At 34.9% G+C, this 26,288-nt stretch overlaps 2 protein-coding genes across 5 annotated transcripts in view; one reads left to right on the top strand and one right to left on the bottom strand.

Annotated features, from left to right (window-relative positions):
• The window catches only part of LOC144973314 (uncharacterized), a 13,786-nt gene extending 5,645 nt beyond the window's left edge, over window positions 1-8,141 (bottom strand). The window contains exons 1-4 of the mRNA XM_078915592.1: window positions 8,010-8,141; window positions 3,439-3,555; window positions 1,100-1,279; window positions 1-139 (exon numbers count right to left, since the gene is read on the bottom strand). The exon at window positions 1-139 is cut by the window's left edge and continues 97 nt beyond it. Coding sequence (XP_078771718.1) covers window positions 1-139; window positions 1,100-1,279; window positions 3,439-3,555; window positions 8,010-8,011 — 438 coding nt within the window. The 5' untranslated portion in view covers window positions 8,012-8,141. The remainder of the gene's footprint in view (window positions 140-1,099; window positions 1,280-3,438; window positions 3,556-8,009) is intronic.
• Window positions 8,142-8,371: 230 nt separating this feature from the next.
• On the top strand, window positions 8,372-19,109 carry LOC144973313 (protein-lysine N-methyltransferase EEF2KMT-like). Of its 4 annotated transcripts, none has more exons than XM_078915588.1 (8): window positions 8,372-8,544; window positions 10,759-10,899; window positions 11,230-11,340; window positions 12,241-12,318; window positions 13,807-13,862; window positions 14,909-15,357; window positions 16,490-16,645; window positions 18,390-19,109. In XM_078915588.1, exons 1-8 carry the CDS (start codon window positions 8,407-8,409, stop codon window positions 18,491-18,493), a joined length of 1,233 nt encoding a protein of 410 aa, XP_078771714.1. In that variant the 5' UTR covers window positions 8,372-8,406; the 3' UTR covers window positions 18,494-19,109. The 4 variants fall into 4 exon arrangements, with proteins under 4 accessions (XP_078771714.1, XP_078771716.1, XP_078771715.1 ...); XM_078915590.1 differs by having other exon boundaries at window positions 8,448-8,556; window positions 18,390-18,632; XM_078915589.1 differs by lacking the exon at window positions 8,372-8,544 and adding an exon at window positions 9,367-9,459 and having other exon boundaries at window positions 18,390-18,632.
• Window positions 19,110-26,288: the final 7,179 nt, after the last annotated feature.

Below are 26,288 nucleotides of genomic sequence, written 5' to 3' on the forward strand. Positions count from 1 at the left end.
TGGTACCTCCACACTCTTTATGGTTCCATACAAAGAGAAAATTTCCATGATATGGTCTTTAGTGACATTGCGAGTCAGATGACCAACGTGCACTTTTGTTGGTTTTGGGGTTGGGCTCCTCTTTTTTCTCTTAGGAGTTCTGCAACAAAAGAGTAAGGAAACGTTTATCATTCACATTTCCTTTTACCCACATAAAGCCATACAATCTACCAAGTCTTAAAAAGCAGCTATACAACAAGTAAAATGCTAAGGATACAAAATGTTTCTCAGGACCATCCACTGATGCATAATTGTTTTCACTGTCCAAAAAAAATAATTTATATCACCATTCGATAGAAGAGCACATGCTTTTTGCTGAAAGGATAGAAAATTGCACTAATGCACATCGTATAAGCAACTGCAATGGTCTGAATTGCACTTATCTAAAATTAGGTGCCTGATCATGAATTTCCACAGCAGAGCTGCCAAAAATGCATGAATATATACGCAGGACATTTCACATTTCTAACAGTGCAACTATGTGGTCTTATGGTATGACACTCGCATTCAGACCAGAAAGTCCTGGGTTTGGATCTTTCTCCGAGCAATGCCAGGAGGCGCTTAAGACCTGGACATTTTTTCTTTCCATTTCATCAAGTCCTGGATTTCTGCCTTTTTTACCATCATGTTGTTGTGGGCCTTTCTTTTCCTCTTGAGTCTCATCCTAATGTCACTACACAATTGTTCTTTTTTTCCCTCTACACAAAACATACCTAAACCAATTCCATCTTTTCCTTCTCACCAATGCAACTTTCTCTGCCTCTACCAATTCCAGGCTACTCTCATTCCTTACATATTAATGCCACTGTACATTCAATATTCTCCTGGAGCATTTATTTTGGTAGGCATCCAGTTTTCTTTCTTCATATGTCAGCTTCCGTGTCTCAGAGCCACATAAGAGTACAGAAGACTTATTGTGAAATATGGAGGTTATTTAATGAAGTCTCATCAGAGAAAAAAAAGGGGGTTATAAATTGGATCACCTAATGAAAACAAGAACTTTCAAAACGAAATTTCACATGAGTTGAAAAAAAATTGTAATTAATTGGTTAACACATACTCATTTCTCTGCTTTCTATCTCTTCCACGGCTACGACTGTGACTGCTATCACTGCTTGATGACCGACTTGAACTAGAACTACCAGAACGAGAGTCACTGTTAGAGCTTGAGCTGCCAGATGATGAACTACCAGTTGATGAAGATGAAGAACTTCTTGAACCACTTCGAGATCTTGATGATCTAAAAGATAAACATAAAACAAAAACAATGAAATTAAAATTTTAATTTTATATCAAATTTAAAAAAAAAATCATGTTCATGCATTATGAATGATGCCAGGAAAAGGATTTTGACAGATACAATTGAATTTGTTCATATTTGTTTTAAAATACAAAAATTGACTGCCAAAGTGTTTCCCTCTAATAATTGCTATATTTAATATGCTACAGCAATTTGCATGTCATGGTCAAGGAAGAGATTTTGTTTGTGTGTTTGTTTTTAAGGGTTTTACGGTGCTTGCAACACATTAAGGTCATATCAGCGCCAGTAAAAAGGAAGAAAATGGGATAGTAAAAACTTCTAGAATTACAATTAAAGCACCCAAGAAAAGGTAAGACAAAGGGGAATTTGATCAAATAGGAAACAGATGTAGATTCCAAGATCACACTATCAAAGTACTTAGTTTGAGGTCACCTAAAAGTCTCATCCAGACACAAGCATTGGTCCCAACTAAGAGGGTTACACTCAAATGATTACTAACCACATATAATATGTAAACAAAACAATACAGGGCATAACAGAGAGATGATTTACAAGACAAAAAATATCATCTCCCAAAACATTTGACTGTTTCCCTCCCAGATGGGTATCTGGCCAGGACCTAGACAAAACCAAGTTATCTCATTCCAAGACAAAGACAGAAAGCATGTTGGAAACAGATATAAGGGGATAAAAGACAAAGTTAGTGCCTCCCTGCGCACTATGGGAGGTAAGGAACCTCACCCAGGAAGAGATTTTGGCTCATCGTAATTGTAAATGTTCTTGAAATGATAAGTTCAGCTTACAATGCTTTAAAATTTTGGGTACATAGTCAAAACGTGGTTTTCTTTTCTTTAAAAAAAAAAGTTATGAACTATTTAATTGTTTGTATGACTGCACTAACTCTATGTGCCCAAGATGACCACATCCTGTATGTAATGTTCTGTGTGTTCACGATCATTTTGAAAAATCCAGTGCCTATTTAATCACCACCCACTCTGTCACTAAAGGATACATGTAGTTCAGTTGATAGAGCACCTGCCTAACAAACAAACTAACTGATATTGATCCAGGGTGTAATAGAGATTTTTCATGACCCATGTCAACTCAGCTGTTTGGATAATTGGGTATGAGATCTGGCAGAAAGATGCTTAAGACTAACATTAGATCCAAAGGGAAGCCAGCAATTGCAATCATTGCCATTGTCTGTTCAATGCTTCGGAACTCAGAATAAACTTCAGCTCTATAAAACCACTACTACAATATGTAGTATATAACAAATATGTTACGATGTGTATGACTTTTTTTTTGGTCATCTTAACTGTGTTAGAGCATAAGACTTCATGCTTCATGACCATTGGTCAATCACATGTCTAACAATCTTCCCTTACACAAGAAGTAATAACATTTTGCCTATGAATGCTCATTTGTCACATGCTAGTTGATCAGCTATATGGTCTTTGTTTTGTACCCGAAAATAACTTTTTTAAATATCAACCGCGTCATGTGACCTTCGGCAAACCACCTCTCCCTAGTTCAATTTGCTGTGCTGCGACTGACACCTAGGTTATTCCAGTCTTCCCTTGGCATAGAACCTTAAACAAATTTCCACTGGAGGATGAATGAAGGGAAATTTATCATTTATTCACATTATTATTAAGGTGAGGGAGACAACTTTGTACATGACATGTTACAAGAGGTTGGTGTGTATTTGTGTGTGTGTGAGTGTGTTACTGTATCACAACTTTCCTTTACTATCGTAGCTGACCAGTAGCAAATCATGGCGTGTGGCATTGAAAATAGAATGAATGGAAAAGTGATAATAAGTAGAGAGGTGTTGGTTATGCGAAATGGCGATGAAGTGTCTGAGTGGGTGTATGTGTATATGATACATACAATTGTATCTGTCATCGAAATCACCCGGCGCTTTGGTAAACACTTTAATTAATTTAATATTGGCTTGGTAAAATTAGTTTAAGGAAACCATGATAGAGGTAAAAATTAGTTTGAGGAAGGAATGGAATGGTAACAAAGAATAATAAGGAAAACATTCAGGACATCCGAAAGAGTTCAAGGAAACCGTACTCTAGTGTATATACATTGCTTACAAAGTTACGACATGTAAAATGGAGAACACTTACCCACTACTACCCGAACTGCTGGAAGAACTTCTTCTCTTTTTGTCCCGGCCTCTGTCTTTTGATTCTTTTTCTTTGCCTTCCTTCTTTTTATCAACTTTTTCTTTGTCCTCTCTAACCCTGTAGAAAATGACATAAACAGTATTCAAAATCATGGAAATGATGAACAATGGTAAAAATCAGTACAAGTTTGCCTGAAAAAGCGCATATTTATAACCTTATTATAGGCAAAACTTCTCCTTTTGGTAGTTTTCGGAATATTTTACTCCAAAGAGTAAACATCTGTTTTTAGCAGTGTTCTAGTAATCGCACAAGTTGTGCCGTTTGACATAATAAATGACCTCTTTTCTAATTAAGTGCTAACTTTCAGTCATATTCATCTATAAACAGCGTCGTAATTAATATTTTAAAATAGCATACACGCAATCCCATATTTTGCCTTGAATTCGAGTAATTTCGAAACCCGAATTGAGGCTACAATGATACAAAGATATTCAATATCATACAAACAGCAGATCATATGCAAGAGGATCTAGGCAAACTTGCATCATGGAGTAATAGGTGGTTGCTAAGATTTCACCCTGATAAGTGCAAACATATGCATATTGGAAACCTAAATCCAGATGAAAGCTTCAGATATAATCCAATGGGAAATGAACTTGAGTTGGTGGATCAAGAAAATGATATTGGAGTTATCATCGATAATGATCTAAGCTTTGAAAAGCACACCAACGAGAAAGTGAAAAAGGCAACTGCAATGTTTGCAACAATTTGCCGAATATTTCAATATCTAAATGAAGATACTTTCATTCCATTGTTCAAAGCACTAGTGCAAACACACTTGGAATACGCCAGCTCAGCCTGGGCACCATTCAAAAGTAGACACATCGAGCTCATAGAAGGCGTCCAAAGAAGAGCTACCAAGCAGCTCCCGAGTATGAAAGGGATGACATACGAAGAGAGATTGAGAAAACTGAAACTACCAACACTAAGTTATAGAAGAATAAGAGGTGACATGATAGAAGTGTACAAAATGTTAAATGGAAAATATGACCAAAAAGCTGGTAATCTACTTAAACTCTGGCCCGAGCACTCCCTGAGGACAGGAACAAGGGGCAACTCTCAGAAACTTTTCACAAAGGGCCAGACTAGATGTGCGCAAGCATAGTTTCGATGTTAGAGTGGTTCAAGTGTGGAACAGTTTACCAGAGAAAGTTGTCAGTGCTAATTCACTTAACTCATTCAAGAACAGACTGGATAGCTATTGGAAAAACCAAGAAATCTTCTATGATTACAAGGCTAGCATCACATTCTGTCTTCATGGTAATCTGCAACTGGAAGAAACAAAGATGACACCTGTCCAGCGAAGAGGATCATTGAGAACCTGTGCTGGAAATCATCTCTAAATAACTATCTAAGAGGCCCACAGATTTCAGTAAGAGTTAGATCGTCATTGCTACATTCATCATTCACACAGACACTTTCGCAAATAACCAAAATAATCTTGAGAACGGAAACCGTTCCAAGAAATAGTCACTTCGTTTTAAAAAAACGGTCTTTTCATGACCTCAGCCATTGAATAGGGAGTTTAATAGAAATTCTAAATGTCCCTCACACACTTGAAACCAATGTCATGAAAGAGCTGGCAATACAGATTACAAAACCGTTTGAATTTTGTTTCTATCTTGATTGGAAATGTAGTTACGGGAGTTCAAAGTCTGAAATTTCAGACCGATTTTTACCCCAAAATTACCATTGCAAAGTTGTGACTGAAATCGCGTGATGTTAATAAAAAATGGTTACAACAGTCAATATGGAGTTCTTATCATATATTGTATACCAAAATGTTCGTCTTATCGTGGACAATGCATTTACTTTAATAAAGAGGAAGATAAACATTTCAAATCAACACATTATTACATAATATGACGCAAATGTTACATAATCAAAAACTCGCCTAGACGTAAGAAACAATTTGCTATATCACTTCTGGATTTATCCCCAATATCTGACTGAAACAATTGCAAATAATTCCCCTCTTTGATTTAATACATAGAGAATAAAAAAGGGTTTGAGAGTATTTAAATGAAAAGATATAAACATGTTGTGTATTGACATAATGAGTTTATTTTTACCTATGGCAATTTAATTGCATATAAATAAAATGGTAGATTGAAAAAGTTCAAATAAATTGAAACGGATTCCCTATTATAATTAGAAGGAAAGTTCTGGCTTTTAATACTTTAAAAAATTCTGCTGAACCACTTTGCTATTACATCATTTGAACTGACAATTAATATAATTTTATCACCCCCCCCCCTTTCTCTCTCAATGTATGGGGGTGTCAAAATGTTTAACTAATAGAACTTCTTACCATAATAATTATTAAGGCTAAGGCCTTTAGAATATGGATACAAATGATAACAAACATATCTAAACATATGGGAAAGAAACTTGATGACTCGATTGCAAAGTAAAATAAAATTGAATTAAAGCAATTGGTATTTTTAAAATATCGATATTATTAATATCGGATTTCACAAAGAGAAGAAATATATGAACTTTTAAAACAAAAACTATAAAATGCCCATAAATAAAGTTGGAAAGTATGTATTCAAAATAAAAACATAGTAAATAATAGTACTGAAAATATTATGGACTAAATTAAAAATAATACATAACTAAATTTCAAATATCGATATGAATATCGATATCGTAAGGCAGACATGATGAGAAGATAATGTAAACATGGCATTTCGGCGCAGAGTTAAAAGGTGTCTGCGCATAGATATAGAGCCCTGAAATTTGGCATGAATAAAGTTTAGATGTTATTCTAAAAACAAGCGTTTAAATTTAAAAAACACACGAGGTAAATAAAAAAAAAAATGCATTTGAAAATTGCCAAATTTTAACTTCATATAACTTCTGGAATTATTAATGGATTTTTCCTTAATTGGCACCATTTAAAAGGAAATTGAAAGACGAAAATAATGATACCAAAATATCTGCGATAATCCACTTTATAACGAAGTTATGCATCTTTAATTGAACCCCCCAAAACGTGAACGGCAATTTCCAGTCACAACTTTCCTATGGGCGAGTTGGGTCAAAATTTGACTGCCACTGCTGCTGCTCACTAAACTGCCTACATTGAATGATGATTGACCCGGACGATTTCGCAAGGAATTAATCATGAGAATTTACGAAATAATTTCAAAATAACTTTTGAAATTGATCAAGAATTGTGTAGTACCGATTGTATTTTATTTATAGGTAAGAAAACAAATGGACACTTTTAAGGACAAGTAGGCTATCCCAGATTTGACTGTTTTGAGAAAATCGACATTGAAGATTTCGATCCCATAAAATGTCCAATTACTCAAATACTATTCAATATTTTTTTTCAAAACTTTCTGTGTGGAATAATAAGTGTACTTGACGGTGATAGTCATAAAAGAAAGCAACAAATACATTACAGAATTCTCTTATATTATTAAAAACAAGTGGGTTGGCCGAGTTGTCCATATTTAAACAGCATCACTGAGCAACGAATTTACATTATATAATAAGGGCTATCCCACCAATTTGCACACCAGGCCATCCCTAGTTAAATGGGCTATCCGATCTTACACATGGACATGTATGTTGCGAAATAATGGGCTGTCCCTCTCACACATGCAGTCAATTTAATCAATTTTCCTACATTAAACACATGTTTATTGCCTTAAGTTTTATGCGTCTAAACACATTACACTGACAATTGAAATGCAAAATATCTGATATGATGGCATTGTTGTTTGGTGGGGAGTTTTCTTCATTCAGGCGTGAATTCGACATGTCTCATTTTGAAGCCATGTTTGAAGGGTTAGCCCACTTACACTTATGTATACATTGTGTTTTCGGAACACAAGGCAGATTATACCGATAACGAAGCAAATAAACGAAATTGAGGCTCGAAACCTTTTCAGGGGGTAGGGCAACGCCCACTTTTGACCCCTATGTAATTATTTAAAAACCGAAAAATCTGGGATAGCCCACTTGTCCTTAAAAGCGTCCAAATGCATTTTCAAATCACAATCCAACCTGCTTTTGGACGATCCGATAGGCGTTAAGTTTTTTTTCTTTTTCTATCTAAATGTATGATTGATAACTTTAGGCTTTAGGAGCTAAATGTCGATTCCACTGGCTCACCTCTCTACTATTTGTCCGCCTTTTCCCGTGTTCCTTCTCCTCTATCCTCTGTAAACTGTAAAATCATTTTATAACCTTGCCTCAGAATCAGAACCGTTTTTATCTTCTTACTCCCAAAAGCAAGGTATCGGATATCATAAAAAATCGTTTTTAATTGCCTATTTATCACAGTAAATGAATTGTTAATCTTAACATTGACTACTAATGAAATGTGGTGGCATAAAATAAAGTAAATACCTAAAAATACTAAAAAACGCCATTCCTCTCCTAGAGAGTTAGAGTTGGAGCTTTGCCCCTGCCTTATCGATAATAGGTACCAAAGGAAAAGCTATCTGAGATTTTTGAAAAATGCTTGAGGGAAAACTGACACACATTATACTTACATCTTAATTCAATTTAGTGTCTGATTTCCAAAAGTGTGGTTGCAAACGTAAACAGATCAGCAGATAAATCGAGAATGCCGACTGTCGATCTTCTTGTGGTAGGCACAGACAGGAACTATAAACGTATTAAATGAGTCATACTCATGAAAAATTCTAAGCAGTAAAAATGGTTAAAAATACCACCCCAAGTTGCAAACGCGACACGGTACATACAATTATATAAAATCACGACTAAACAAAATGTGTATTAGAATCATTTTTGCAACATGAATTGCCTGACACTATACCTCAACTAGAGAAATTTATCCTAATCATGAGACAAAATTATTTTAATTTTCAATCCATTGGTCACAGTACCGATGTATAGATACATTTTGAATTAATTTTTGTTTACAAAATGGCAGCTTCCATGTCCTCGCAAGAGGTCTCTTTGGATGGGGAGCCCCATACTTCCAAGAGCATCTCGTCTGATTTCCTTCGTGAAATTTCAGAACAGTTCTTTGAGATGGTACCCGCAAGAAGAATGAAATGGAAGGTATTTCTATAGGTGAATGTTTGTTGTCCACAGTCCAGCGCTTGCATCGATTCTCGAAGACTACTAGAGATATCTTCATTGTCTTCACTTCTTCTTAGATCTGCTTTTTAAAAAGTTTTATTAAAGTTAAAGAACACAGTATGTGCTATTTGCTTAACATTGCATCTACTGTGTTTTAAGAAACAACGGAGAGATAGTAGACTAGGTAGATTGGTACTGGCTGAGGCGGTAGATCTATACCGAGATAGAACAACTCAACTCTACAGAACAAAGAGTATGGTACTAAGATCAGATTCAAATACTACTATTACCGCAAACTCGGGGACCCAAATAATTTTGGGGGTTTGGGAGGGGGGAAACTTTTAAAAAAAAGTCTAGTAGGGGGTTTGGGAGGGGAGAGACTTTAAAAAAAAAGTTTCCCCCTCCCCAAACCCCAAAATTATTTGGGTCCCCGAGTTTGCGGTAGAACCCAAAGTAGATATCTCTCAAAACTCTCACTTTCACTGATTTCGATGTTCAAACGATAATCCAATTTTAATAACGTCGAAACAAATTCTGAATCTCTGTCATATTTTGCAACATGAGGTGAATTGTCAGATCGGTACTATACCTCAACTAGAGAAATTTATCCTAATCACGAGACAAAATTATTTTCATTTTCATTCAATCCATTGGTCACAGGACTGTGTGTGATACTCCACTAGGAGGTTTACGCAGTACTTTACAGTTACAGACTGATGTATAGATACATTTTGATTTAATTTTTGTTCACAAAATGGCAGCGTCCATGTCCTCACAAGAGGTCTCTTTGGATGGGGAGCCCCATACTTCCAAGAGCATCTCATCTGAATTTCCTTCGTGAAATTTCAGAACAGTTCTTTGCGATTAGTACCTGCAAGAAGAATGAAATGGAAGGTATTTCTATAGGTGAATGTTTGTTGTCCACAGTCCAGTGCTTGAATTGATTCATGACTTCAGTCTCTCTCACTTTCAATGATTTCGATGTTAAAATGATAATCCAATTCCAATAATGTCAATAAGTTCAATAAGTTAAATTTGAGATGAGATTAATGAGATAGACCTTTTAGTATCGATTGTTTTTTCTCTTCAGGGAAGAACTTCCATATACAGGCGCCACTCAGGGAAGACCTGTGGTTACACATCAAATATCATAGGTTATATTTAATATGTAGATGTTTATTAAACAATAATATACATTTGCAATATTAAATGCATTCATAAGTATTCAATGGATTCAAACTTGAAATATCCGTGAGTCATATATACTTACTATTTCAATTTGTAATATTTTTGACAGATAAGACTTTTTCCATAAAGAAGTATAGAATAATCATTAATATAGATAAAGTGCAGCAAGGATATCTCAAACAAGGTGGGACCGAACCTCTTTATTAGAGATTACCATATTTTCGAGTTTTCGCTGTTAAGTATTTTACGAAGATGAAGAATGTGGGGTGGTTTTGGTAAGACCTCATTATAATGAGCTGCCTTGTTTGGGACGTCTTGTTTCAATACTATATGTTAGTCTCCCACTGGTACTGGTTTACTTTAGATGGAGTGAAGCGTTGCATGCATAAGACACTGGTCAAACATACTTCACACACACAGGCACGCCACATGAAAACACACATTAACCAACACAATTTACGCCGATGGAGAGTGATGACAATGCTCATTTCCATTCGAGTAAAGCATAGTTCTTATAAACGAACGCGAAAGTGAAGGTCCAGTTTGTTTGAGATTTCCGTGTTCACCTCCGACTGGGAATTGAGATGTGTTGGAGATTTGCTACTCCAATGACTATAATATACTGATATGTATCTCTTCTTTCTTTTTCTTCTTCTTCTTCTTCTTCTTCTTCTTCTTCTTCTTCTTCTTCTTCTTCTTCTTCTTCTTCTTCTTCTTCTTCTTCTTCTTCTTCTTCTTCTTCTTCTTCTTCTTCTTCTTCTTCTTCTTCTTCTTCTTCTTCTTCTTCTTCTTCCTCCCTCTCCTCCTCAGCCTCTTTTTCTTTTCTTACTTCCTTATCTGTTATACACTCTCTGCATCTACCATAGAAATTTTGTTATACTTACAAAAATGTATTTTTCCACTGTCTACTTAATTGATATTTTTATCTCAATTAAATACCGGGAAGTATATGCTATTAGGTTTTAGCAGAATGAAATTTATTCTCACAATTCTTTTTATCTTAAGGATGAAGAGGCAGATATGTTGATCTCGAGCACAAAACTTCAGCAAAATCTCTTGAAGGCAACAATAGGACATCCGTTGTGTTCAGAATGTCCTCCATCTATTTCTTACAGAAAACATTTCATGAAATTGCTTATAAATAAGGTATGCTTTTTAACTCGTAGAATTACTTCTGAATATCCAACTTTTAATATTCTTTCATATAATATTGATAGTCATTTTTACTCACTCTTTCCAACTGTGATCCGTTTATGGAACAATCTACCAGCTGGTATTATTGAATAATGTTTAGATCTTTACCATCAGAAAACAATCATGATTTTTATATTCATTGACATTGGCACTCAATTTAGCTGTCAGTCAATTTATGGAAAGAAGAAGGTTATTGAAACACAAGATTTAGAGGAATTAAGTTTTCCTTCACTCTGAATGCTTATAATGGTAATAATATGCATTTTCTTCTGTTTTCAACAGCTGGAGTCGGAGGGAGCTGACATCTGTGATGAAATGTATGAAGCTTATGCAGAACTTATAAGTTTTGGAGAAGATGAAGAGGATAACATCTGCTTCAAATCATATAAATTGGTAAATCCCAGCTCCTTTTTCAAATTGCCATCACAGTCCTAAATAAAAACCATACATACTTGGTGTTGAATTTAGTGCAAATGTAAATGTTCAAAATAATAAAAAAAATAATTTAAGTGACTTTAGAAACATTGCTCAGCAATATGGTCTTTGCTTTGTATCTGAAAGGTACTGAGTTCTACAACCCACTGTGCTATGTGGCCTTGGAGTTGGACACATTTTCCAGTGCTGCACTGTGGCTGATGCCAGGGTTATTCCAGTCTTCCCTTGGAAAGTACCCTATGTATGTCCCCTTGCCTACTATTTTCTTACATAGAAGAGCACATAGCTTAATTGCTGGCTCATTGAAATTTTGCAGGCTTCAATGAGTTGATCTTGTTCTTATCCCTTCAGTAGTTGAGAGAAGCAGAGGCTGCGTGATAGCTTACAAAATTTTAAAAGCCACTTTTTTGATGGCTGATTCAATGCCAGAGCGTTCGCTTACTCTCAGCTAGACAGTTGGTGTAGTATCAATTGGGTCTTGGGCTTGGCTCCTTGAGACCGCAATATTTTTGTTCTCTGTTTTCATCTGAAACTTTTCTATTCTCTGTAGTCCTCATCATTATTGAATTAAGTGCCCACTCCACACTTTTTCTAAACATACTGAAAGCCAGCATTACTCTTTTTCATCGCATTGCATAAAAACTGGACATGTTAATTGTAAACCTATCAGTTGAATTTTTTTTTGCTAATGAAGCACTGATTTATATTATGATGAAAATTATATTATTATTATTACTCTTATTATTATTATTATTATTATTATTATTATTATTATTATTATTATTATTATTATTATTATTATTATTATTATTATTATTATTATCATTATTATTGTTCAATTTTTTTTCAAATGCCCAGCCATGTGGAGGAAATATTTCACTCAAAGAGTCTACAAACTTGGTATGCAATGGAACAACAGGCCTTAGTACTTGGCAGGTTAGTTGTAAAGCTTAAGTTATAAGAATTAGTTGTAACACTTTTTTAAAAAAAATTATTGCATTGGACAATTCCTGTAATATTGTCTTCTCCCCTTCTCACTAATTCGAGGAGAAAAAGCTCTTTTACTGTCGAAAAGAACTCCCACTATATTAACTCTCTCGTGTTCAGATTCTTTTTGGGGGAGTAGATAATGAGTTCCCTATATGGCCATGTCAATCATGTAGACATCCTTTGATGATATAAGCCTACCCTTTGATATCTGCGTCGCCTTTTCGTTTTCTACGATCACTCATGGCTAAACTCCGCCCAGAAACAATTTCATAGGTCCGTCCATCACCACATTTCAAACTTTTGTTCTCGTGAGTTCTTAAGTTTTTTGATTGAAGAACAATTGGCTATTGAGCATCTTGACCCTTCAACGATTGGTCGTTCTGACAGCTCACGTGTCAACAGCCGTCAACAATACATTGAGTCATCGCTGAAACAGTGGAAGACGCTCATCGCATAGTTGCGTCACAATCACCACGTTGTTGAATAAATTATCCAGGTGCGGTTGATAGATAAAAAAGCCAAACCTGTTCTAGTTACATTTGAAACAAACAAAGTATATCACTGATCTCGTCTCACTGAGATATAAATAATGATATAAAAATCAAGAAAATCGGCCGATAAACAAAAAAGTTGCTAAAAAAAGCTTAAATAAACAAAAGCAATTTTTAAAATCAAATTTATTTGTAAAACAGTTGGTTTTCAACCGATTTTTCTGAAATAAGGACCATTGTTCTTCTTTTTTCAAGCAGATTTCAACAATGTGACTTTCAAATTCCTCAGAATTATATTTTTTACTTTTAGATTTTAGCTTTTAGGCCTACTCAAAAAGGTGTTATATTCCTTGCATTGCATAACAATAGCGTAATACATGGACGGCGAGAAGCGTCTTTGTTTCGGCCACCTGGATAGATAGCCTGTGATTGGTCGAAGACTTTGAGACGCTTGATTCACAATTCTACACGAATGGACGGTGGTGGTAGATCAAAGAGGTGTAACAAATTTATTTACCAACTACTTTTCTTAGTGCTAAAATTACAAAGTAAAAATTTCACATCAGAAAAAATAACTCTTGAAGTTCCTATCTCTTTATTACAAGAAAACAAAATCGCCCCACAAATAAGGGAGTTATAAATTATTCATAATATTTTTTAAAGTTTACAGGTATACTAACACAAATTATTTTATGGGCTCATTGTTGTATTGGAAAAACTCTCAAACTGGCGCAAAATATTGTCCATTACAACAAATGTTTAATCAAGCCCCATAATTGTGTTCGATTATCAGACATGCTAATTTGTGCACATGGGTTGGTATTGAGTCATTTTGTACATTTTTTTATTATGTTAGAATCTAACTTTGTCATTTTTTGTGTATTTTTCTATATATAATTGTTTTCTTCTTTTTTTTTCCAATTTCATTGTTGCTATAATACAGGCAGCTCAAAATTTATCGGAATGGCTTATAGAAAACCCCGTCATATTAGCAGACAAGTGAGTACTTTTATAAATGGTTTTTTTTTTTTTTGTTTTTTTTTTTTTTATTACGATGTGATGAAAGTTAGTGGAGTGTCAAAATTATTTATATGGACCGATTGGATGTGGCTAACTGAAACCTGATCTTTTTCAATAAAAACTAAAAATTTATAACATTTTAAAGGAGAAATAATAAAAGTGTGTTCACTGGTATTTTTTTTTAAAGGTGAATAAGTTGTATATAGGAAAACTATGGAGGGATTCCCAAATCTGTGTCAATTACCAACAAACAATAGGGGGCCATTAATTGGTTTTTGGACCACCAAAACTCTGACTCGACCACAGTTGTTTCTACGGAAGAGACCTCAATGTAGAATAATTTTCAAACGTTTAAAGTTTTGTAAAAATCACTACATCGTCCACTTTAGTGTCCCAAACATAGTCCCAAATTACTTTTGTAAGATAGGGTCTAATCTTTAATTGGCTTGTCACTTTGTAATTTTAGTGACTATAGACCAAAATGATAGTCCATACACATTTTACAGGGTTTTTTTTCTATCAATGACATGTGTAACTCTCTCGAGTTACCCTCATATTTGTTTAATTTTTCATTCATAAGAACTCGAGAGTGTTAAGGAACAATGGAGTTATTTTTGTAAATCAGTGACCTACAATACAACGTACACACAATTTGTAGGCAAAATATAGACCATTTTTCATAAGATTTTAGATTTTTAAAATATAGCATGTTTGACATATGCCACAATTTTATTTTTCAATCTGGTTTTATGAATAAGACATCTGTTTCCATTACATGTTTTGATGGTTAATTTTTATTGAGTGTAAGGAAGAAAGTGAAAATTAAATAAACAAATGAGGCTAAAAAGGCTTATTGAATGTATTTTTTTCACCTAAAAGTTAACTGTTCCTATTCAAATGAAAAAGAAAATATTGAGGAAGAATCTAAAGATACAGCTCATAAGGATGCATGAACATTTTAGAAAAATTAGTAACATATTAAATATCATCATTTAAATTTTGTGAATCTATTTTTTTCTAAATAGAACTGTGCTTGAACTAGGCAGTGGTCAAGGACTTACAGGTCTGGTAACATGTAAATATTGTCCAATCAAAACCTTCTCATTTAGTGACTGCCATCCTGAAGTCCTTCAGTTGTTGTCAAGAAATATTGAAAGCAACCTTTTTCACCAGCAGAGTGTAAAGAACATTCCAGAGGAATATTTAGGTGTAAAAAAACAAATGTCGCACTCATCTGAGGATGCAAGATATATTAGTGGTGTGGAGGTGAGGGATTTGTGTGAGGGTTGTGATGATGAAATTCGTTTGGATTATGTAGAGTTGGAGGTGAACCCCGATCTTTGGGAAAGAGACAGTTCTCACAGGGTAGCTACATTCAAGTCGGATACACGTGTTAATATCTGCTATCTAGACTGGGAATGTTTGAAGGAGAGATTTCTGGAAAAAATAAGAGCAGATGTCATAATTGGTTCTGGTAAGTTTGAATCTTTTAATCTTATTTAAGATACAAAAATGGGAAGATTATCACTCCTCATCCTAGCTGATTTGTTTTTATAGTAATTTGGTACTAGCTCTCTAAATTTGTTCTTATCTTGTTTATAGCTGAACAAGCCCAGATCATAACCTTTGGTTTGGTTGTTTTCATGTTTGGCAGAAACAGTTATTACTGTATGATAAACTTTTTTATTAAAGACCTTTCATTCATTTACCCTTCACCTGCAGGGTTTTAATTTACTCTAGCCTTACTTTGGATCATACTATTTTCACCAGGAGAGCAGTAACAATGGTGTGACTCAGGCCTCTTTGAAGTCTGCCTTATCGCTGTTACTATTGCCACGATGAAAACGGGAGGGTTAGTGCTCTATGACCAGTTTATTGTGGGAGAAATTATGATTTGAAAGGAATTTGATCTCGCCATTGAAGGTTTAAGAATCTTCCTAATATTATTTATCACACCTTCCAGTTAATTTGTTAGGAATCTAGTGACACTTAATCAATATTCATTTTTTAAAAAGTGTTTCCACCGATATGACTTACTAAATATCTCATTATGTGTGACAGTCTAGATGCTGGGCTTTTGATGACAGATATGTTTGTTTTCTATGATAAGGTCATTGTTTAACAGCTTGATGATGGAATTCCTGGGCGTGATTTTCACAATCAGTTGTAGTAGTAGAAGCGTATGGCTACCTCTCCACGCAGGAAGTCTCCAGCAAGTCTTTAAATTCTTTGCAATCAGTAGTAATGATTTAACTGGTCTCTAAGCCATTGTTAAGTGTATCTTACATTGGACATTTGTATTTGTTGATATATATTCATTGAAAAAAGTAAATGGAAGAGATTGGTTTTTGTCTGTTGCATTGGATGTCTACTCTTCAATTACTTAAAATTGGAGCTAATGTAGAAAAGTAAAATATAACATTTCTATTCAAGTTATGTGTATACAAGACATTGATAAATTACTATTATTATTATAGAAGAAAAAAATTAAAATAAAAAGATGATAAGATTGCTTGAAGAAAAGAATAAATCATTGAGTGTAGGCAGTAAATAATGACATAATTCTTCAAACATTAATTATGTGTCCTTTTTGTATTCCACACCAGATGTTGTATATGACTCTCGTATAACTCCAGCTCTTGTGTATGTTTTGAGACGTTTATTAGAGAAGGGTCCAGCTGGCAGTAGCTCCAAGCCCCAAGCGTATATCGCATCCACCATCAGGAATGAAGATACCCGGGATGATTTTCTTATTGCTATGGGTTTGTTGGAGAAAGAAAAATAATAAAAAATTTTATACATGTTGTGTATTTGTTTATGCATGCGTTCTATTAGTATATGTATATGTACTTTCACAAGGGATAGTTAATGTCTCCGAAATATAACATTTTCACTCAATAATTTTTTTCTGATTGAAAAAATAAAACAAAATTACTCAAGATAATATTCCTTTTGTATTCTTGGAAAGAGTTTAGCTTCACTGGGATTGTTTTAATGGTATTAGTATTAGTTCTGTAAAAAATGGATTTGTATTTAAATTGATGGTATCATTAAAAAAATGAATTAGTTAATATTGTCTTTTTGTTTGCAGAAGAAAGGTTGAGCTTAAAGTTTCCTGTTACATGTTTTGATTATTTTTGAAACGGTACTACTATGTTCATCAAATTGTTTTCAAAACTTCAAAAGAAGTCAATAAAGAAATAAAGTATAATAATCAAGGATCAATATATTGATGCAATAGTTGTCTCTCCAATGCTACAGAAGCAGTATCCACTATCATTCTGTTCTACGGAATTATTTCCTTTTGCTCAATAAATTCTAGTTGCATTCTTCTTCTTCTTCAAGTACCAAGTCTGTGCCAGACATCGGTGATCATGATACGCCATTCATCTCTCTGATCAGATAACCTCAGAAAACTAATATTACTCTTCTCTTTCTTTGTCACCCAGCTGTTCAAACTATTCAGATATGTTTTCCTTGGTCTACCTTTACTCTTTTTACCTTCTATCTTTCCTGTGAGAGCAAGATAGTTGCATTATGTTAATTTAATTGTTCTTTGTATTCATTTTGTTCCTAGTGATCCTCCATCATTTATAGTTACTACATACCAATGACAAATAATAATGATAATAATAATTATAATAATTTTTAATTTTCTGCTCTGTTGATGGAGATTAAGGCTTTCATAAATGTCTGCTCATTGATATGCCTCTTAGAATCCGATGCAAACCTGCCCCTTATACATATTAAAATGATATATGCTGATGTGTATACTCATTTGCAGTTCTGATAACCCAAATTGTTATGTGCTCATTCTTGTAATTGAAATACTCTCAAACCATTGCAAAATATTGACCATTACACTATGATATATCAAGCTCCTTATTAATTGTGGTCGGCTATCAGACCTGATAATATTTGCACCTAGGTAAATGCAGAATTTTAAAGCCCAAATGGACCAAATTCATATTTTTTCCCTCCAGATTCGGATTATTTTTTCACCTAAATTATAGAGGAATTTAGTTGAAATGTTTATGTTTTCGTTTTGTTTTTTCATAAAATGCATGTGTGACTGAATTACATTAGATCAGTTTTAAAGCATTTTAAAGTGACTACTCATGTGAATGGAGGTAGAAATCATGCATTCTGTGTTGATATAGATTTTTTTCTTGAAATTCATTTTTTTTCCCCAAAAATATAAATATTATTCGTTTGCTGCTTTAGGCAGTCTGCTGGTGTTGACCTTTTCTGTATTAAGAAATTACATTTGAAGCAAACAGTTGTATGTAATAAAAGTTTCTCTGTTTTAAGTAGCATTCTGTTATTTCGATTTAAAACTGGCAACTGAATACAAAAGGCCACCACATTTCATTTTCCATTAAAATAAGAGAGAAAAATGCGAATAGAAATTTTGTAATCCATTTTTTTAATGGCATCTGAGAAGATGGACTTCCTATATGTGATCATGATATATTTGTAATTTACAACTTTTATTTAATTTTTCAGGTTCTGAAGGATTGTCCTATTCTATTGTTGAGCCTCCCAAGAATCAGCTTTTCCACTATGACAGATCAGTTCCCATTGAAATTTTGAAGATATCACTGGATTAAATAAGTTTCTCCAAAAGTTAATTGGTTTATGTAATATTTGATTGGGCCAAAATAAAAAAATGCCTTCATTCTTTTTGTTGCCCTAAAAACCATGTAAAATTTTGTGTATCCAAATGTTAAAAATGAAAACCATGTCAAATCGGGTGTATGCAAAAAAAAATCTTTTTGTCTTTCTTACAGCAAGTTTAATAGTGCAGCAGACATTGCCTATTAACCGACTTTGCATTAGCCTGCTTTATGTGATAAACTCTCTCATGTAATAGAATATTTACAACTAAACTTGATTTAAATCAATTTTTCTTGCAATAAATAATATATAATTCAAAACTTGGTTTATATTCATACATCTCAAAGTTTGCAATAAATACACAAAGCTTGCGAAAGTTAATAAGTAACCAATATCCATACAGAATGGTTTACACTAGACTCATTCAAACCTTTCTTCACCTGGACATTTTTTCTCATACCTGTCATATTAATTGTCATTGAGTGCCACAAATCATGATTTCACCATGTTTTCTGACACCCATCTATTGATCAAGATTCTAAAACTTTAAAAATTTGATCATTAACAAAAAAATATCAAACAAAACAAAAAAACTGAACAAAAAGAAGTTGTCACAGCAGTCGTATTGCTATGTAAAATGTAAGCTAAACTAAATATTCAGAGACGAATTGGCAGATGTCTGCTTTGCAATGTTATCCCCTCTCCCATCCCCCTTCCCCGCTCATCCCATTAGCTCACTCAGAATAATATCCCATCCATGTTCTTACCCAAGGTGCAGGTTAATAGTTAATGACTACTGAGTGTTGTATAAACTTTATCACAAAGTTTGTTGGTCATGTTCTTAGAAAGCTTGTACATGTCCTTATAGATATAAATTATGGTTTAGTTTGGGGAGGGTTGGGATGAAGAGAGAGAGAGAGAGCGAGAGAGAGAGAGAGAGAGAGAGAGGAGGGATTCAAGTCTTTCTTAAATTAAACTTTAAGAGAGAGCTTAAAATTTGACAGTTTTGCATAAAAATGAGCTTGAATCAGTTGGAAATATGCTCATCTTTCTATTTTTAAAATTAATTACATTCTTTTTTTCGTGAGAATATAAAATCAATCCTGACAAAAGAAGTGGGATAACCTTTTGTCATTGGACAGTACTTTTATTCTTGGCCTAATAGCGTTAGCTAAATTGCTATCTTCAGAGAACCTCATCAAGAAGAGCTTAAAAGATTAATGCTTTTTTTATTCACAAGAAAACACTGAAGCTAAATTACTGTTTCCTAAAAATTGAAGATTTTGAAAAAAAGAAAGTTATTTATTACACAATAAAAGAGTGAGGGTTCTCTTTATGTGATAGTCAAGCATTAATTGTTTTATGGTTTAACACTTTATGAACCGGGTGCTTATAATAACAGCTTTTGATGTTAGAGATCTATAAATAACCATTTTTTGCACATCTGGTTGTCAATGTAAGGCTGTTCTGCCTAGTCATATGCATTTTTGTGGGAGAGAAATATATACTTATCTTTATGTATTTTGCTATTGAAAATATGTTTAGTGTTTATCTTGGTTTTGAGTTTTTGCGGCTTTTGGTCTTATATAATAAAGTGCTATAAAATTAATAAATAAATAAATAATAATAATGATAGTAATAGTAATAATAATTATAATAATAATAAGGACCCTTTGTGGGTGGCAAATCAAATGATCAGCTGTAAAACGGTTTGTAATCTTTTTAATTAAATTATTTGCTGTATTCATAATCTTTTGGATGAAGAAACCATGAAATTATCCATCAACTCACTTACTCTTACTTGTGACAAACTGTCTCGACTTTTGATAAATAAAATTAATAATAAAATCCCTTTATTCATCTCATAGGGGAAATTTGTCTTTAGGGACTATTCCAAGGGGAGACTGGAAAAACCCAGGCATCAGCAGCAGTGCGGCGCTGCAAACTGAGCTAGTGCAAGGTGAGGCCACACAGCGCAGCATGTATTAGAATTAGAACTCAGTACCTTCTTGGGTACGAAGCAAAGACTGTACCGCTGCACCATGCTGCCCCACATAACATACCCAAATCTTCTATTCATTAACATCAAAAACTTCAAAATAAAGCTGTCAGACAAATTAAACAAACAAAACTAGGTGAAGACATAATCCTATTGGCTGCCTGTGGAGAAGGGAGTTAAATTTAAGATTACTTCTTTAATTTCTTCATTATGCTAACTCTCTTGAATATATTACCTCACTAATTCAGATACATACACCAGCTCGTACTTAAAGATCCTCTAGTCAGCTAATTTTAGGATCACTTTTTGGGAATACAATTTAAACATGCTTCCCCCCCCCCCCCCCCCCCCCCCCTCCTCCACACACACATACACACATCTGAAATTCTATCTGTTAAGAAACCAGTGAATGTAAAACTATATTATTAGATATTTAAAAAGTAAAAAGTTAAAAACATATTATTTAAAAATCAGTCCCTAATTTTGGGAATACAAAATTTATTACTGATCTTTTAAACATGCTTCCCCCCCCCCCCCCCCCCCTCCCTCCCCACTTCCACACATACACACATCTTTAATTCTCTCTTAAGAAACCTGTGAATGTGAAACTATTTTATTATTTAAAAAGTAAAAAGGTAAAAACAGACTATTTAAAAACCAGTTGCTAATTAGGGCTAGGCTTTCAAAATTTGTATCCGGTTTTACTGTTTGGATGTGATCCATTGTGCAAACCTTTGTGTGAGTGCTTTTGCCTGTCTTTGTTATTTTTGGGTTAGGCTACAGCACTTTAAAGCATTTGAATGTGTATTTTATACAAATGGAATATTACTATTTTTCTTCTTATTATTATTATTATTATTGTTATTTCTTAGATAAAATGGTTTTCCTGGATTTCTAGTCTTGTCCTATTCTTTATTATTTTTCTTTCTCTACGGAAACAAAGAACATAACAGTAGTCTTCTTCCTTATTTTGAGTTGTTTATAAAGAAAAATATGTGAACGTTTCTTACTGCTTAGATAAACTGGTATTCTTTTACAAAAAGGGGTTTTGAAAATTATGGGTTGGATGTTTTAGGAAGTCATCAGAGTATAGTCACTTTTGTCATGCACTGATATGTGATATCTTTATCCCTTTGTAAGTCACATCTTTTAAACACCCTATGCCTAAGCATTTCTTTACATTGTGAATTAGTCATTTTTTCTCATTGATTTAGATCAGAGACATGTTTTTCTTTTGCTATTTATGTTCACAATTTTATATAATCCTATCCTCTTACTTTATCCAGGTGCTTAAATGACTAAAGCCTGTTACCAAGAGATTTAAAGTCCCAAACAACAATTCTAATGTACTCCAGTAGTGATCGTATTTTAGGCGTTAAGTGATTGCATGTTGGGAACTCATTTTATTTGCATTCTTTCAATATCCTTCTCTGCCAAGAATTGAGATCTCATTCATACGTTGATGAAAGGAAATAAGGGAAGACTGGAATAGCTCAAGCATCAACTGCAGTGCAGCATCGCTAAGTAAGCGAGGGTAAGCCGACTTGTTCAAGGCCATACCAAATAACAGAGAGTCGAACTCTGTACCTTTTGGAAACAAAGCAAATACCGTACTACTGTGCCACGCATCTTATAAAATTGCTTTACACTTTACAGAAGTGTTCATGTAAATAATGTTATATGATTGCATATATGTCATATACTTCGTTATTTTGTCTTTCATATCTTGATATTGCTCTAAATAAAATAAATTGCATTCTTCCAAAATTAAAAGTCACTCATACATTTTTATTTTATTTAAAACTAAATATAACTTTTTTTGAGTAGATCGAAAATTATTTAGATTTCTTTGATACCCGAATTATTGGATATAGTTAAACTAATATACACTACTGTTCACTATTTTATCGAATTCGTCTCCTAACTTATTATTTCACAAGTGCTTAGACAACAGGAGTGTGGCTTTTTATTGCTGTCTTCTACCCTACATATTTTCCCTTTTCAGGATAGTTTCTGTCATACGTGTGCCCAGCCCTATTCAAGCTCCTTTCCTGAGAGGAAAACATTCAAACTGTTTTATCGTTACATTACTGTAAACTAACAAAATCAAAACAAAAAAGCCCAAAACAAACCAGAACAACAAATAATAATTGCAGTATAGGTATGGCACAAAGTGGAATTTTTTGACAAAGCGAGGCACCTTTCTGTAGTCAAAACATGCTTCTGTTTATTGAGTCATGATTTCCTCGACGACAAAGATGTTGAGGGGAACTAGTTGTAACACCAAATAGATGGGCTGACATAATCCTTGGAAAGTAAGCTTTTTGCATATTCTCAAACCTTGGATGGTCTATAAACCCTTTCCAGGAAAGATTTTATTCCAAAATGGCATCATTTGTCATTGTTCATGCAATCTTTGACGCCGTGAAACAGGGATGTTGTAATCAAATCTTCAAAATGAAAGTTCGGCTTTGACAAATTTGTCCCACTTAGCCCTGCACCTTTTTTCAATTAGAAGGGTAAAAGATGGAGAAAAAACTCCATACCCCAAGATTTCATCCCAATTTTCCGGGTTTCCCTATTGGAGAGGTTCCCAATTTCAAGGTCCTACTTTCATATCTGACTGTTTCCATCCCAGACAAGGACTCCGACCATGGCCAGGACAAAACCAACTAATCTCATTCCAAGACTAAGACATAAGGCAAGTTGGAAAACAAATATAGAAAACGCAGCATGTGACCTCCCTACCCACTGCCTGAGTGAATGAGTGATAATTGAGTCTGTAGCCTCCTCTGTGGAGTCTCTCTTTGCCGTATCGTCACTCACTGGGGACAAATCTTGTTTGCTTGTTTTTAAGGGTTTTACGGCGCTTGCAACACATTTAGGTCATTTCAGAGCCAGTAATAAAAAGGAAGAAAATGGGACAGTAAAAAATGATAGATTTACAATTGAAAGCACACGAGAAAAATTAGACAAAGAGGAAGGGTTCAAATAGGGGAACAGATTTAGATTCTAAGAGCACACTATCAGTGAACTTAGATTGAGATCACCTAAAAGTAGTGCGGGGCGGTCCTTGGCAAGCTTAAGGACCACGGCCCTACGGTCCCTGGGAAATGAAAACCGCAAGGACCGGTCCTAGGACCGGCGGTCCTTTTCGACATTGAACATTCCTGAGAGATTGTTGGAAGTTCGAACCGTTTTGACCTTTGGGACCATGGGATCGTTCATTCTTGAACCGTTAAAGACCGCTACATGATGAAAACCGTGGTCTACAGGAGTAAAACACACGGAGTAGTCACACTCATTTCAAATTGTAACCTAATTAGAGAAGGGGGGTGATGCCTTCTTTATTTGCTCACCGTACTTCATTGTTACTTCGATAATTTAATAAAATTTGAAATTTATCCCCATTAACGGAGATAATGGCATCGTCCAAGGCGTTGATCGAGTTGTTCGTGGCGTTGATACACACACGCAACTCCTACCCCCCCCCTCCCCCCCCCCCCCCCCACACACACACACACATTAGAGGGCAGCGAGCATTGAAGAGTAAGAGAGAGACGTTATAATAAGAGGGGTGGATGCGGCGGTAATAAGTTAATAAGTAATAAGTGGGGTCCATGGTGACTTTTCGCCAGATCTAACAAACCCAGCTACCCATTCACTGCTGAGTAGACAGGGATTCAGAAAAAACTCGACTGCACCCGGGATCGATCTATATAAAGAGAGTGCTCTATCAACTGAGCTATCGGGGTCCCCAAATATTCTATTGGACTTTTTTTAAATACAGACGTAAAAACTGGGTTTTTTTGGAAGGAAGAAACTAATGAAACTCATATTATTTGATTAGTTAAAACACCAAACGAAATTTTAATATTATTGTATTATTTTAAATGACAACAATGCGATAGAAAGGAGTGGTGACAAGAGATGGACAAAAGAAAACAAAAAATCGGACTTGCTACTTGCTAGGTTCGACACACACACACACACACACACACAAACACACACATCTTTAGAAGTCACATGCATTTCAAACAATAACCCATTAGAAAGAGGGGTCATGCCTTCATCATAGATCATTGTCATTGCGATCATTATGGTGTAGTAAATTTTGAAATTTACCCCGTATAATGGAATCGTCCAAGGCGTGCGCCTCCTGTTCCCCCCATCTCACACCCGAAAGGGCGGTTTGCGGAGTGGAGGGAGGTGGTCGTCTGCCTCTATGGTCGTCTGTGTCGTTTAGTGTATGGCAAAGGGGGGTGGGTGCGATTAATTAAGTGGGATGGGTGGTGATTGGTGGAAGATAGGCTACCGAGGCAACGAATCGCTGGGGAAGTAGGAGGCTATGGCGCGAGACCGTTGAAAGGTGATAAGAAGTGAGGACCGCCGCCGGTCTTCCCCTATGGGACCGGTCTCCAGTTCACAGCTAAAAGACCGTGGGACCGCCGGTCCAGACCGGTCTTCAGCGCGGCACTACCTAAAAGTCTCATCCAGACATAAGGACAGGTCCCACGAGGAGGAACACACTCAAATATTTACACTTCATGATATAAGTAAAAGAAAAAACATAACAGAGAGATATTTACAAGGAAAAAAATATGATCTCCCAAAACTATACATTTGACTGTTTCCCTCAGTCAGGGCCAAGACAAAACCAAGTAATCTCATTCCAAGACAAAGACAGAAAGCAAGTTGGAAAACAGATATTATATGGGTAATGAAGACACAGCAAGTACCTCCCTGCCCAATATGGGAGGTCAGAAACCCCACACAGGGGACGAATCTTGACCCAGAAAATAAAACAATCCATAGAATTGGCACAGGCAAGGAATTATTCACATGGAAAACTTTGAGCAAGGTTACAATGTGAACTCACCCAATACATGTAGCCTACATTATTGAAACTGTTTTGTTTTAATTTTTGAATGTTAAATGGCGCTTGAAAAAAAAAGGTCATATGTGCGCCAAGGAAAAACAGTAAGATTAGAAGATCAGATAAAGGGGAGAACAGGATGAGAATCACACATCTCCATTCAGACCTATGCACCAATTAATAGATTATATAAATATAGAATAGTCAATACCTAACATTCACCACACAAAATTATTTATCTAAAAAAGAGATGATTTAAAAGGAACTGTTTTTAAATAGGTGCATGGTACCAGCAACCGTTTTACAATCAAACACTGTGATCCCCACCCAGAATTTTCTATCAGCCTTTGTGTACAAATGTAATCAGTCATTGAGATAGCATGAGACCCCAATAGTTTAGTCTCACATTGCAATGCTGCAAAGGAGGGGGGGGGGGGGGGGGTGGTAACAGGAAAAAAATCGGAACAAAGCTACTTAAATCTAAAAGAGATGTAGCCTTGATGATATCCACATTCCAGCCTTGACTAGACTAGGTGTACATTCGCCCAAACAATAACAATCAGCTTCCATCATGGCAACATATGGTCTTACACCAGATGAAAGACTCAGGCGCTCTGACCTGTCTCAGATTTCAGGAGATCTTATCTCATCCTCCCTAGTCGATATCTGGCTCCATCGGATTTCTTTCTTTCCCTCAAGATCAAAGAATGCTTGAAAGGAGATCATTACACCAACTTCATTGAAGAAAATGTGCATAAGTGATGCAAAGGAAAAGATGCAGACATTTTTATTGATATGTTGCAACAGATAACTTATCATCATCTATTTCCTTCTTGTTTGTTTTTTGTTTTTAAGGGTTTTACGACGCTTGCAACACATTAGGGTCATATCAGCGCCAGTAAAAAGGAAGAAA

This window comes from Berghia stephanieae, chromosome 5 (assembly GCF_034508935.2).
Source record: "Berghia stephanieae isolate SIO BIC M18660-M18661 chromosome 5, UCSD_Bste_1.3, whole genome shotgun sequence".
Classification (NCBI taxonomy): domain Eukaryota; kingdom Metazoa; phylum Mollusca; class Gastropoda; order Nudibranchia; family Aeolidiidae; genus Berghia; species Berghia stephanieae.